At 50.3% G+C, this 14,876-nt stretch overlaps 2 protein-coding genes across 2 annotated transcripts; both read left to right on the forward strand.

The window, feature by feature from the left end:
* The first annotated feature begins 1,979 nt into the window (after positions 1 to 1,979).
* Positions 1,980 to 5,870, forward strand: LOC132591733 (uncharacterized protein K02A2.6-like). Its single transcript, XM_060271702.1, has one exon. It carries the CDS (start codon positions 2,349 to 2,351, stop codon positions 4,674 to 4,676), a length of 2,328 nt encoding a protein of 775 aa, XP_060127685.1. The 5' UTR covers positions 1,980 to 2,348; the 3' UTR covers positions 4,677 to 5,870.
* A 4,399-nt stretch (positions 5,871 to 10,269) lies between these two features.
* Positions 10,270 to 14,646, forward strand: LOC132591734 (uncharacterized protein K02A2.6-like). The gene has a single exon (XM_060271703.1). The coding sequence runs from the start codon at positions 10,359 to 10,361 to the stop codon at positions 13,491 to 13,493; it is 3,135 nt and encodes a 1,044-aa protein (XP_060127686.1). The 5' UTR covers positions 10,270 to 10,358; the 3' UTR covers positions 13,494 to 14,646.
* Positions 14,647 to 14,876: the final 230 nt, after the last annotated feature.

Here is a 14,876-nt window from a genome sequence, read left to right on the forward strand (position 1 = left end):
ACATCAAATCACCCAATGCCTCTTCACTGGTACTGTGAATTGTCTCATTTGTATTTTAGGTGATGTGATATTGTCTTCATCAAGGGTTAGAGATGCATTTGTGAATTCAGTCTGTGGGTAGTGTTGTGTATTGAGTCAAAGGATTTTATATCTGTATTATTATTGTCTGTATTTGCATTAGGATAAAGTAACTGCCTTTTGGTTCCAGAGGGTACAGCTACTATTGGTTCATTTAAGCTGCTGTATTTGGATCCTCTGTCTTATTGGTTTCCTCCAAAAGGCAGCACTGTGATTGCTTGATATTGTTCCCTCCAAAATGTATCCCTTCCTAGCTAGTCCCCTGTCCCTATAAATGTAGCTTTCCTCTCCTCAGTCTTCAGTCTTGTTCACTTTAATAAAGAGCTGTTACTAGAGAACTGTCTCCAGCATGTTTTGTCAAGAGAGCTGAAATCACAAACCCCACGTCACAACAACTGGCGACGAGGATGGGATCCGGAATGCTGAGGAGCGGTTAAACACAACCCTGCCTCAGAGTCCGGATTGCAGCTGAGAACAAGACTCACTGGCCAGCTGAGAAGACGACCCTGCCCGCTAGGACAATGGAGAGTCCAAGGGTATTGGAGCCCTTCCAGCCATCAGAGCCCCACACCTGGGAAGACTACGTCGAACGCTTCGAGTTCTTTGCAGTGGCTCAAGGGATCACCGATGCCAGCAAAAGAAGGGCCACATTCCTGAGCTACTGTGGGCCCGAGACCTTCAAGCTGGCCAAGGCATTACTTGCTCCAGCGAAGCTGAGTGAGACATCTCTCGAAGATATTCTTGCCTGCCTAACAAGCCACTTGGCGCCTACTGAGACCAAGATGGCCCGGCGGATGGAGTTCCATAAGAGGCAGCAGCATGCTGGGGAGTCTGTATCCACATTTCTGGCTGAACTCCGGAAGCTCGCTCAGCACTGCGGCTTCCAAAATCTGGAAGAGACTCTCCTGGATCGGTTTATTGGTGGTCTGAGCAGCAAGAAAGCCAGAAGACGCATCGTGGCTAAAGAAGAGGTTACCCTTGCTTCAGCCTTGAAAGAGGCCACCGCCACGGAGAATTACGAAAGAGAGGAGCTTGATGCCAGTCGCAAGGCCACTAAGCCACAGATAGAAGTTGCGCATGCCATGGACGAGCTAGAGGCTACTCCGAGCCAGAGCCCAGTCCGTGGGGTCGAGTCGGTGCGTCAGGCCTGCACAGTGCACAGAGATCGCCGAGGCAGTTGCCCAGGTTGTGGCGGAAACCATGAAAGGAAGAGTTGTCGTTTCAGGGATGCTATCTGCCTGACGTGCGGAAAGACGGGTCACATCGCCAGGGTCTGTAGATCGGCGGCGTCGGGAGCGACAGGAGCACCTAGACTGGAGCATCGCAGACCGCCCACAGCAACTCGTTTTCTAAAGGACTGCCACTACGTAACGGAGATCAACGGGAGGGCCGTGCAGTTTCCAGCGCAAGGCAAGGCACACGTCAAGGTGAAGATTGAGGGTCAGCAGTGCGACATGGAGGTGGACTCCGGATCCGCATTCACCATCGTGTCGGACCAGACCGCGAAGACATTCTTCCCCAGGGGTAAGTTGCCCCCTCTGGAGCCCTTTCCGGCAACCTTGCAGTCGTACTCAGCAGGCCGCATCCATGTTATGGGAATGTGTGCCGTGAGAGTACAGTTCCGGGACAAACAGGCTGTACTCAAACTGGTGATTGCGAAGGGCAGTCGCCCCAGTCTCCTGGGCACTGACTGGTTCCCTGCCCTGGGACTGAGTATCTCAGGGCTTAATTCAATCCAAACCTGCCCTGAGATGAGTGAGGTATTATGCAAGGAATTTGCTGGTCTCTTTAATGGAAAACTGGGTTGTTATAAAGGGCCCCCAGTTGACTTCGAGTTGGACCCCGGGGTGGCTCCAATCCGACTCAAACCAAGGCGAGTGCCATTTGCACTGCAACCCAAGATCGAGGCAGAGCTGGATAAATTGGTCAAGCAGGGAGTTCTCTCACCCGTGGACTCTGCTAAGTGGGAGACTCCAATCGTCACACCCCTTAAAGCAAATGGGGAAGTCAGGATATGTGCAGATTACAAATGTACTATCAATAAGGCACTCAGGGGAAACTCATACCCCATTCCAGTCGTATCACATCTGTTGGCTAAACTGGCTGGGGGCAAGGTGTTCGCCAAAATTGACCTGGCACAAGCTTACCAACAGCTGCCAGTAACCCCACAATCAGCGGAAGCACAGACTATTGTCACACATAAAGGGGCGTTCAGAGTTAACAGATTACAGTTCGGAGTTTGTGTGGCCCCAGGGATTTTTCAAGGGCTCATGGAACGCCTGTTAAGAGGTCTGCCGGGGGTCTTGCCATTTTTTGATGATGTTTTGATTGCTGGAAAAGACCCACAGGAACTGGTTGCGCGTGTCCGTGCAGTGTTGCTCAAGTTCAAGGAGGTGGGGTTGCAACTGAAAAAAGAAAAATGCAGTTTTGGGGTGCCAACTGTGGATTTCTTGGGGTTTAAAATTGATGCATCAGGCATCCACCCCACAGATGCTAAGATTAAGGCCATCATCGAGGCACCACGACCACAGAACAAGACGGAGTTGCAGTCATTCCTGGGACTTATTAACTTTTATCATTCGTTCTTACCCCAGAAAGCTTCGGTAGCTGAACCATTACATAGACTATTGCAGAAAAAGAATGTGTGGCGATGGGGGCGGGAGCAGCAGAAGGCTTTTGACTCCTTGCGAGGAATGCTGAGTAGCAGGAGCGTCCTTGCTCATTATGATGAGTCAAAGCCGCTGGTCCTGGCATGTGATGCCTCTCAATACGGTCTGGGGGCTGTGCTGAGTCATAGGGAACCGGATGGGTCGGAAAAGCCCATCTCTTTCTATTCCCGTACGTTGTCGCCCACAGAGCGCAACTATGCTCAAATTGATAAAGAGGCACTGGCTATTGTGTCCGGAATCAAAAGGTTCTATGATTATTTGTACGGTCGCCATTTCTCCATTGAAACGGACCACAAACCACTGTTAGGGTTGTTCAACCCAAACAAACAAACGCCACAAATTCTCTCCCCCAGAATGTTGCGTTGGTCAATATTCCTGAATGGGTTCCAGTACACCTTGACCCATGTGCCGGGGAAACAGTTGTGCCATGCTGATGCGCTGAGTCGATTGCCCCTTCCTGGCGGGAGCAATGAGGATCCTGCTCCGGCGGAGCACATTATGATGCTAGAAACACTTCCGGGGGCTCCTGTAACAGCTACGGATATAGCTGAGAAAACTAGGAAAGATGCTGTTCTCTCCCGTGTGCTCACTTGGGTGGGGAGGGGGTGGCCAGGTGGTCCGCATGAAGAAAAATTCAGGCCTTATGCGACAAGGCAGCACGAATTGTCCATGCATAAGGGTTGTCTCCTATGGGGAGATAGGGTGATAATCCCAGCACCACTGAGAAACAGGGTTCTTGAGACGCTTCACATGGGACACCCGGGAATGGTCAGGATGAAGTCGCTAGCCCGATGTTATGTGTGGTGGCCTGGAATGGACCAGAACATAGAACAATGGGTACGAACATGCAAGGCATGCCAAGAGGTGCGGCCAGAAGTGGCCAGAGCACCAGTCCACTGGTGGGAGCAGTCCAGGACTCCCTGGAGCCGGCTGCACATAGATTTTGCTGGGCCATTCCAAGGGAAGGTCTTTTTGGTTATCGTTGATGCATATTCCAAATGGTTAGAAGTGGCGATGGTCCCTAGCATGGCATCAGCTGCCGTAATCAAGGTGTTGAGGCAGCTGTTTGCTACCCACGGGTTACCTGAGACCATTGTATCAGATAATGGGGCAGCTTTTGTATCCCAAGAATTCAGGGCATTCTTGGCTGATAACTTTATAAGAGGGGTCACATCCGCGCCCTTTCACCCATCCTCCAATGGGCAGGCTGAGCGCATGGTAAGAACAGCCAAAGAATCCATTGCGCGCTTAATGGAGGGTAACTGGTCGGCTCGCATTGCGCGAATGTTATTTTTGCAGCATGCGACGCCGTGTACTGCGACGGGCAAGTCGCCAGCCGAGCTGCTCTTAGGTAGAAGACTGGTAACGGTGCTGGATTATGTCCACCCAGATAAAATGCCAAACCGTAATTCAAGAGCAACCCCCCAGGCTGAGACTGACACAACAAGGTATCTCGCCCCTGAAGATCTGGTCTGGGTGAGGAACTATTCACGAGGTCCGCGGTGGGTGGCCGGTGTGATCACCCGGGCTAGTGGACCTGTGTCCTATTATGTGACCTTGGAAAATGGGCAAGTTTGGAAGAGACATATAGATCAGCTGAGGCGCCGGGCGCTCAGCAGGGAGGAGTCAGATAATTCATCCCTGGCTAATGACGCACAGCTGCAAGACCAGAGTGAAAATGGTCCAGAGGTACAGTCACCAGGGGCTTCAGCAAATGAACCAGGGTCTGCTAGTCCTCATGATGACGAGGTACAGGTCGGGGACCCTGAGATGTCTGGGACTCCATCTGTTCCTGATGAAACCCCTATAGCAGCCCCTCCACCACAGGTAACACCCAATCCAGAACCTGCAACACCTGTTGTCAGGAGATCAGGTAGAAGTTGTAGGACCCCACAGTACCTGAGGGATTACGTCTGCTGTGCTCACTAGGGGGGGAGGGGTGTTGTGTATTGAGTCAAAGGATTTTATATCTGTATTATTATTGTCTGTATTTGCATTAGGATAAAGTAACTGCCTTTTGGTTCCAGAGGGTACAGCTACTATTGGTTCATTTAAGCTGCTGTATTTGGATCCTCTGTCTTATTGGTTTCCTCCAAAAGGCAGCACTGTGATTGCTTGATATTGTTCCCTCCAAAATGTATCCCTTCCTAGCTAGTCCCCTGTCCCTATAAATGTAGCTTTCCTCTCCTCAGTCTTCAGTCTTGTTCACTTTAATAAAGAGCTGTTACTAGAGAACTGTCTCCAGCATGTTTTGTCAAGAGAGCTGAAATCACAAACCCCACGTCACAACAGGTAGAATAAAAGTACCATAGAAGTACAGATTTATAATGGACTTCAAATGCCCCATTGTCAGTGATCTCTAAAGGTAAATCCTTAACAGAAGTTTACCTGACATAACATTCTGTGCACTTATCCACTAAAATATGAAACAAGTTGCCTTGCTGCAGAAGCTGAATAATCGATTTTGGCTTGATTTTAGGTTTGCAAAACTGCTAATTCTCAGCAGTGCAGATCAGTTCTCTTCTTAGTTCTAATACAGTGGCAGGATATTGGGTTGAAGCTAGCAGATCTGGGTGGTAGATTATAATTCTCAGTTTCCTATAAGTAAAATGGGAACATTACTTTCCTATTTTCTGCATACATATTTTTACATCCATGCAAGCAGCATCAGTGTACAAAAGCTCAGCCCCCAAAGGTTCTACCCTACAGAACTCTCAGTTTGACAACAGGGAGATAACAGAAGGAAGAAAGGTTTGGGAAAGGCAATACATCATCCTCAGGTGATCAAAATAATAGGAATTCTGCTTTTTCTATAGCAGCATCTTCATAAAGACCAAATGTCTGTAATATGACATCAGAACTCAAATTTCTTTGTGTGTTTTTGCATCAGGCTGCAATTCTAGACCCAGATACTGGTAGTAATCCTCACTGAACTCAGTAGGGCTGACTTCTGAGTAGACATGTTTAGAATTGTGCTGTGATTCCCTGAAAGATGTTACAGGTAGGTAGCCATGTTGGTCTGACGTTTTCGAAACAAACAAACAAATAAATTCCTTCCAGTAGCACCTTAGAGACCAACTAAGTTTGTCATAGGTATGAGCTTTCGTGAAGTGTGCATGCACATGAAAGCACATACCTATGACAAATTTAGTTGGTCTCTAAGGTGCTACTGGAAGGATTCCCCCCCCCCCCCGAAAGATGTAAGGGGTAAGGGGTGGGTAGGTCGCAAGAGACTCTGATTTCTTCTATGTTAGCTCCTCCACCACTGAGCAGACTATACTCCTTCCCAGATCACCCCAACATTGCAGCAGCAAGAGCATGGAAAGCCTAGGTGTGTACTTCTTGACACTGTGGTGCAGGAGACAAGCATAAGAGCCGTAAAATTAAATTGTCATTAAATTAAAAACAGACTGCATATGCATCGAGCTAACGCCAGAGCCCAAAGATCTGCAAGCCAGATCCCATAGGAAACTAAATATGCCTCGGTATAATTAGCGATTACTGCTTTGTGAATCTATAATAGATTATGTGGCCATACATGATTTATGCAGCACGGAGAAGAGCTTTGTATGCAGCTGTGACGTGACGTCGGTCTCTTTATGTGCCTCCATTGCGAGTGCAGGGGCTTAATGAGGAGGTTGTTCATATCCTGGCTGTGCTCGCGATTCTGCCGTTTTAGATGTACTGTATACATAGCCACATGCTCATTAATATGCCATTCAAACAAAACACAAAGCCCTTCAAGCTGGAGGAAGAAGGTCTCCTAGACAAGCAAACCCAAGCGGCCTAGCATTACAAACTCAAATGAAGAAAGCAGCTAGTGAATGAACCATGGAGGAACGGCTATTCAGAGTTCAGTGGGAGAAGGAAAAAGGCAGAGGAAGGGGAGGTGCAAAGGTTGGAACAACCAAAGATCGCTAGTTTCTGGAACGCACATCAGTATATACAAACTCTTGGTTGATAGGGAATCGGTGCTGTCAGGAATTACTTTTTTATGATGTATCAGCAGTAGAAGATTGATCAGACTCTGTTATTTAAATATCATGTTTGTATCCCACAACACAATTCAAAGTGTTGGTGCTGACCTTTAAAACCCTAAACGGCCTCGGCCCAGTATACCTGAAGGAGCGTCTCCACCCCCATCGTCCAGCTCCAAGGGCCTTCTGGAGGTTCCCTCACTGCGAGATGTGAGGTTGCAGGTAACCAGGCAGAGGGTTTTTTCGGTAGTGGCGCCCGCCCTGTGGAACGCCCTTCCATCAGATGTCAAGGAAATAAACAACTACCTGACTTTTAGAAGATATTTGAAGGCAGCCCTGTTTAGGGAAGCTTTTAATGTTTGATATATTTATCATCTTTTTAATATTCTATTGGTAGCCACCCAGAGTGGCTGGGGAAACCCAGCCAGATGAGCAGGATATTAATATTTATTATTATTATTATTATTATTATTATTATTATTATTATTATTATTATTTCTTTTTCAGCAGAAAAAACTCAAGGCAACAAAATATGAATAGGTCAAGGCAAGTCAATGGAAGGCCTCACAGTACCGCCCGCCCTCTTCCATCTAACATGGCTGGCCACTGATGGAATGCCAGGTTGGCCAATGAACATGAGTGCAGATTCCTAGGGGCTGAGGCAGTTCCCCCCCCCATGTATTTTTTTAAGGAGGCTGGGCCCCATCAATTTTCAGAGGGCATTCAACTCTGCCCCTGGCTCCTCCTCACTTGTGACATCAGGACGTTGTGCGACGTCGCACCAGACCCCCCAGTTAGCTGGAGAAGGGGGAGGGCAAAGTAACAGTTGGGCTTGCCTACACACACACACACACACACACACACACACACACACACTGCTATGGTTCCTCAGTGTGATTTGCTGACAGTTCAGCACTTGCTGTTCCACCTCTTCACCTATTGGTACGCTGTATTGCTTAAATGTTTATGTCTGTTAAATGAACTTAATGGTTGATTATTGATTTTTTTTTTTTTAAGTTTTGTGCCTTCGCGATGTTTTTATGTCTTGTTTTGTATTACTGCGTTTGGACTTTGATTTTTTTATGTGAACTGCTTAGAAAACAGATTTACTTGGGGGAAATGTCATGCACGCACATGCACACACTGCTGTCACATTACAGTACATGCATCCACTACCTGCCTGAGTGGCCAAAGATGAAAATGAGTCTTGGACACAAATATTTTGGCATGGCAGAGCATAATGAAAAATAACCTACAAAGTACCTTTCTGAATTAGACAGCAGTCCACATAGTCCAGCATCAACCAGGTGACAGAAGGGACATAGCTCAATGGTAGAGCAACTGTTTAGCATACAGAAGGTCTCTGGTTTAATTCCTGGCTTCTGCAGGTAGGGCTGGGAGAGATGCCTGCCTGAAATTCTGGAGATCTTCTGCCAGTCGGCGTAGACAACGTTGAGCAATATGGACCAATGGTCTGATCCAGTATAAAATGGCTTCCTATGCTCAGATGCCCCTGTAAGGTCAAAAACAAAGCATGACTGTGAAGGCAACCAGCCCCTGTTTTTTTTCTTCTTCCGGCATTAGGGATTTAGAAGTTTACTGCCTCTATTTATGAAAGTTCAATTTTGTTATCATGGCTAACAACTCTTGGCAGACATAGCAATCCTAATTGTTCACTGCGATCGCTAGCATGTGAGCCAGTCACACTTGTCACTCACTAAGCCCAGTACACATGGCAAACTATTTCAGCACAACTGCAAAAAGGCTCTTTCCAACATCAAACAGCTTGCAGTGGAGTAATGGAAAGCACTAGATGTGCAAGGTAGCCACTTCACCAAAATGGTTTTAATAGAATCTGGCCTAATATCTGGCTATGGATGTGGTTAAAATTCAACTTGGTTCACATTTTAATGAGAACCTAACACATGCTTCCCGAAAAATACATGAACTGAAACACAGCTATCCTTTGAGATTTGGCATTTCTCTGAATTTTATAATGCAGTTATCAAACCAGGGAAGGTGTAGAAAAAGTTGCATAGTAGGGAAATGTACTGATTAAAGTGTTCATAAAAATAGCATTCAAAAATACATCATATTAAGAAAAATCCTTGCAAAAAGGCATAATTGCATAAAATATACATATCAAGAGAAATGTGCACAAAAATGCTGATTTTAAAAAAAATTCAAAGTACAGTGTTATGTACTGAGCTGAATCCTAGAACAATAGGATTCAGAATCAGCGGGAGCTACCCAATCCAACTCCAGGTGGAAGTGAATCCGCAACCTGATTGGCCTGCTGGAGCAGCCAATCAGGCGGCTGGCAGAAGTGAATCTGCTACCTGATTGGCCTGTAGGAGCAGCCAATCAGGCTGCAGGCAGAAGTCAATCCACAATATAATTGGCCCACAGGTGTAGCCCTGAAGTAGCCAATCACGCAAGGCCCATTGTGTAAATAATGTATATAAGTAGATGGTTTTGGGAAAAGAGCCATTCTTCTTCTCCTCTTCTCCTTGATGACTATGAGCTGAATAAAGAGCATGAAATTCACTCTCGACTCCGAGTACATTTCACTGGCGACGAAGGTGGGATCCTGCTGAGCTGACCGCCACCACGCACTGCACCGCAGCACCGCCACCTGCTGCACCGCTGCATCGCACCGTTCATCCAGGCTTCAGCTCCAGGACCCAAGGAACCCAGAATGGCAACCGACAGCAGCTTCTCGCCATTCAAACCAGCATCAGGAGACTGGGAAGGGTACGCCGCCCGTTTCAACTTCCTCCTGCAAGCGAAAGAAGTCACCAACGATGCCATGAAGAGGGCGACATTCTTCAGCGTCTGTGGAGAGGAGACGTTTGAAATCGCCCGGGCTCTCCTTGCACCTAGAGATGTCGCTACCGTCTCTTACAAAACAATAATGGAACGGCTGAAGGAGCACTTCTCACCACAGCCCTCGGTGGTAGCTTGCCGAAATGCCTTCTACGCAAAGCGGCAAGCCCCGGGGGAAACCATAACTGGGTTTGTGACCTCCCTCCGCCAAGCCGCCCGGCTATGCAACTTCTCAGAGTTGGAGAACATGCTTCCTGACCGCCTCGTTGGTGGCCTGAGGGACGATATGTTGCAACGACGCCTCTACGCCAAAAAAGACCTCACGTTCCAGATTGCTCTGGAGGAAGCCCTGGCAACCGAAGCCGCCGAGAGGTCAATGCAAGAGGCACGACCGGCCCCGCCATCCCAACCGAGGGTCTACCACGAAGACCTCACCGACGAATCCGAATCTGACAGGGAGGAAGTACACCGAGTACAGCGGCGCACTCAAGCAGCACACACACCACAGCAGCCTCGACGAGAAGGAGGGAACTGTGCAAGCTGCGGGGAGAACCACGAGAGGAGGACCTGTCGTTTCCGCAACGCAGAGTGCAGGCAGTGCAGAAAATTGGGACACATCACCCGGGTGTGTCGGGCTCGACTCACCCGTCGACAAGCATCAGATGACCGACCCAGGAGCCCCAGGTCACACGGCACCATGCACCAAGGCAACTCGATGGAGATCACGGACTACCAGGTATTCCAGTTGCCCCATCCCAGCACAGAGAAAATTTATATAGAGGTACAGATAGAGGGAGCCCCATGCCGCATGGAGCTGGACACGGGTTCAACTCTATCCATAATCTCGGCCCGAACATTAAGGGAACTGTGCCCTAATGGGGGTCCCAAACTAAGGCCGGCCCCATTCACCCTCCGGGACTTCCAGAAACGTAAGGTCCCTACAATGGGGGTGGGGACCTTCAGGGTGCAATATCGAGGGCGAAAGCAACAATTGGACTTGCTGGTAGTTAAGGGCCCCTACGTTAGCTTACTGGGACTGGCATGGTTTGGACCTCTGGGGCTAGCCGTTACCGGGGTGAACCGCACTAGCTTACAAGTGGACGTGGACGCCATATGCAAAGAGTTTCCAGGGGTTTTCGATGGGGCATTGGGACGATATACAGGACCCCCCATTGCCCTACAGCTAGACCCCGCTGTACGACCCATCAGGCACAAGGCCCGCCGGGTCCCGTTCGCCCTGAAACCCCGCATAGACGAGGAATTGGACTGGCTCGTGGAGCAAGGAGTGCTGGAGCCGGTGCCCAACGCCCCCTGGGAAACTCCAATTGTCACACCCGTCAAGCCTAACGGTTCGGTCCGCATCTGTGCAGACTACAAATGCACCATAAACAAGGCTCTCACGGCCCATGCATACCCAGTGCCAGTGGTCAGCCATGTCCTCGCCACCCTGGCTGGGTCAAAAATCTTTGGCAAACTGGACTTGGCCCAAGCGTATCAACAGTTGCCTGTGGACGAAGCCACAGCAGAGGCTCAGACGATTGTGACGCACAGAGGGGCATTCAGAGTAAAGCGGCTGCAATTTGGCGTTAGCGTGGCACCAGGCATATTCCAGAATCTAATGGACTCTCTCCTTAAAGGGATTCCTGGCGTCACCCCCTTCTTTGATGATGTACTGATCGCCGGGCCCACACCAGAGGAATTTGAGGACCGCCTCCGCTCCGTCCTGCACCGTTTCCAGATGGCGGGCCTCAAGGTGAAGCGGGAAAAGTGTTTACTGGGAGTGCCGCAGGTGGACTTTCTGGGATTTAAGGTGGACGCAGAAGGGGTCCATCCAACCGGTGACAAGGTACGGGCCATTTGTGAGGCCCCAGCGCCCAAGAGCAAGCCCGAACTTCAGTCATTCTTGGGACTATTGAACTTTTACCATGCCTTCCTTCCCCATAAGGCAGCGGTAGCGGAGCCCCTACACAGACTCCTAGATAAAAGGGCCCCTTGGGTGTGGGGCCAGCGACAAAGGGCCGCATTCCAGGCAGTCAAGGACTTGCTCGTCTCGAACTCGGTCTTGGCACACTTCGACGAGAGGCTGCCAGTGGTGCTGGCATGCGACGCCTCTCCCTATGGCATCGGCGCTGTCCTGGGACACCAACTCCCGGATGGAAGAGAGGTGCCGGTGGCATACTTCTCCCAGACGCTTGCTGCAGCCGAACGAAACTACTCACAGATTGACAAGGAGGGTCTGGCAATCGTGAAGGGCGTAAAAAAATTCCATGATTTCTTGTACGGGCGGCCCTTTACCATAGTGACTGACCACAAGCCGTTGCTTGGCCTGTTTGCCCCCGAGAAGCAGACCCCCCAAGTGTTGTCTCCACGTGTCCTCAGGTGGTCAATTTTCCTTGCCGGCTACCAGTATGCACTAATCCACCGCCCTGGGAAGGCGATGGGCCACGCAGACGCCCTCAGCAGGCTACCACTACCAGAAACAGGCCCCGACCCAGCGCCTGCGCAAGAGGTTATGACCCTGGAGCTGCTTCCCGACCGACCCATTCAGGCACAAGAAGTTGCGCACCATTCCACAAAAGATAGGGTCATCTCCCGGGTCCTGGACTGGGTGTGGCGAGGATGGCCCAGCAGCAGCCCCGGGCCAGAATTCGCTGGCTACACAAACCGCAAACATGAACTGTCGGCCCACAAGGGGTGCCTGTTATGGGGAAGCAGGGTTGTTGTTCCCCAGCCCCTCCGCAAAAGGGTCCTCACAGCCCTACACGAGACACACCCAGGGGTAGTGAGGATGAAGGCCCTTGCCAGGAGTTATGTGTGGTGGCCAGGGATTGACAGAGAGATAGAGGCCTGGGTACAACACTGCCAGACCTGCCAAGAATCCCGCCCGGATCCCCCAAGGGCCCCAGTCCAGCCCTGGGAGTCCGCCCGACATCCATGGTCACGCTTGCACGTGGACTTCGCTGGCCCCTTCCAGGGAAAAACATTCTTCATAGTGGTGGATTCCTACACCAAATGGCTGGAGGTCGCACTGGTACCGTCCACTTCTACGGCGGCAGCCATCCGGGTACTACGTAAGCTTTTTGCAACCCACGGGCTCCCTGACACCCTCGTCTCGGACAATGGAACCGCATTCACGTCAGAGGAGTTCCAGACCTTCACAGCGCAGAACGCCATCCGCCACATCCGCTCAGCACCATTCCACCCTGCCACCAATGGCCAAGCGGAGCGCATGGTGCGGACCACCAAGGACAGCCTCCGCCGCATGACACAAGGGGACTGGGAATACCGCCTTGCCGCATTTCTTCTAGCACAGCACAGCACCCCAAGCACAACGACGGGCCGGAGCCCAGCTGAACTACTAATGGGCCGGCGCCTTGCAACTAGACTGGATCGACTTCACCCCGACAGAGCTCAGGATGAGGTAGTGGTGGGGAAAGGCAGGAACCCCCGGACATTTGTGGCCCAGGACGCAGTGTACGCAAAGAATTTTGGGGCAGGCCCAGCATGGGTACCCGCCACAGTCACCAAGGTGACCGGTCCCGTGTCGTACGAGGTACTAACGGAAGGGGGGCAATGTTGGCGCCGCCACTGCGACCAGCTACGGCGGCGATTCCCAGGAGGAACCCGGGAGGAGAGCGGGACAGAGGGGTCCCAAGGGGACAGCAGGGCAGTGAGGCCTGTAGAGCGAGAGGGGTGGGCAGGGGAAGCAGAAGCAGTAGGCACAGAGGGGCGCCCCGAGGCTGGAAGGACACTGGAACCAGAGCCACAACCTAGTGGTTCAGTGGCGCCAGACCAGACAGCCCCGGCACAGCCAGCAGCCTCGGAACACGAGCCAGAACCAGAACCCCTGACCAAGGAACACCCCAGGCCACAACGCACACGGAGGCGGCCAGCAGACCTTGGGGACTACGAATGCAACTTCCCGGGCAGGACTGGAACTTAGAGGGGAGGGGTGTTATGTACTGAGCTGAATCCTAGAACAATAGGATTCAGAATCAGCGGGAGCTACCCAATCCAACTCCAGGTGGAAGTGAATCCGCAACCTGATTGGCCTGCTGGAGCAGCCAATCAGGCGGCTGGCAGAAGTGAATCTGCTACCTGATTGGCCTGTAGGAGCAGCCAATCAGGCTGCAGGCAGAAGTCAATCCACAATATAATTGGCCCACAGGTGTAGCCCTGAAGTAGCCAATCACGCAAGGCCCATTGTGTAAATAATGTATATAAGTAGATGGTTTTGGGAAAAGAGCCATTCTTCTTCTCCTCTTCTCCTTGATGACTATGAGCTGAATAAAGAGCATGAAATTCACTCTCGACTCCGAGTACATTTCATACAGTATTGCAGAAGTGTAGCAAATTGAACTTATGATTTGCAAAATAGGAAACTCAGAGAAACTGAAATCGCCAGACTTGCTCAGCCCTACCCCCAGGAGTCATTAATGTCTGAAATTTGCTAGACTGTGAAACAGGCCTAAAAGAACTAGCAGCAGAGAAATGCATTAGCCACTTTGTGACTTTGCATTTACCATCTTCATGGTTCTGATCCGTCGTGAACTTGATCAAATAGATTTTAAAAGCTTGTGTAAATTGTGAGATGAAAGCATGAGACTAGCCGACAGAGGAGGAATATGACCGCATAAGTAGGGCAAAACTCTGTTGCTCGAAAGTGGGACTTGGTGTTGTTGTGCACGCTGGGTTGGTAAAGCAACCCTCGGAGTGACTCATGTGAGCAAGCCAGAAGCTTTAATTACAAATACCAAATGCTCAGCCTGCCCTTTGCATAGAGGGTGTTTGTTTTAATGTCAGCTGATTGCTGACAGTGCCAGCTTGCAGGGAGCCCGTCTTCCTCTGCCTCCCACTCTCACACAGCTACACACCCTCCAGTGGATCAGTGGTGGAGTGCAGCATTTGTTCCATGAGAGCTGATTTATTAGCCTTGCCTCAGAAAGAAAAGGACAAGAGGAGGAAGCAGGCGACGGGAATAGATTCTCTCTTGCCTGAAATGAGATTACCTGAGCTGAGGGCAAGTTTTCTGTAATATCCTAAACAACAGCACCCCGTTCTAATTTTAGTTTTGTGCATCTGTCTCAGCTGTACAGATCCAGGTTCTGCACTCCTATAGAATCATACAATTTTAGGGTTGGAAGGGACCCAAGGGTCATCTAGTCCAACCCTCTCCAAAGCAGAAGCGTCCATGACAGATGGCCATCCAACCTCTGCTTAAAAACCTCCAAGGAAGGGGTCCATCACCTCCTGTGAGAGTCCGTTCCACTGTTGGACAGCTCTTACTGTCACTGACAACTGGGGAAAAGTGGCCTGCGAGCGCTCC

The sequence above is a fragment of the Zootoca vivipara genome, chromosome 2, assembly GCF_963506605.1.
Source record: "Zootoca vivipara chromosome 2, rZooViv1.1, whole genome shotgun sequence".
Classification (NCBI taxonomy): domain Eukaryota; kingdom Metazoa; phylum Chordata; class Lepidosauria; order Squamata; family Lacertidae; genus Zootoca; species Zootoca vivipara.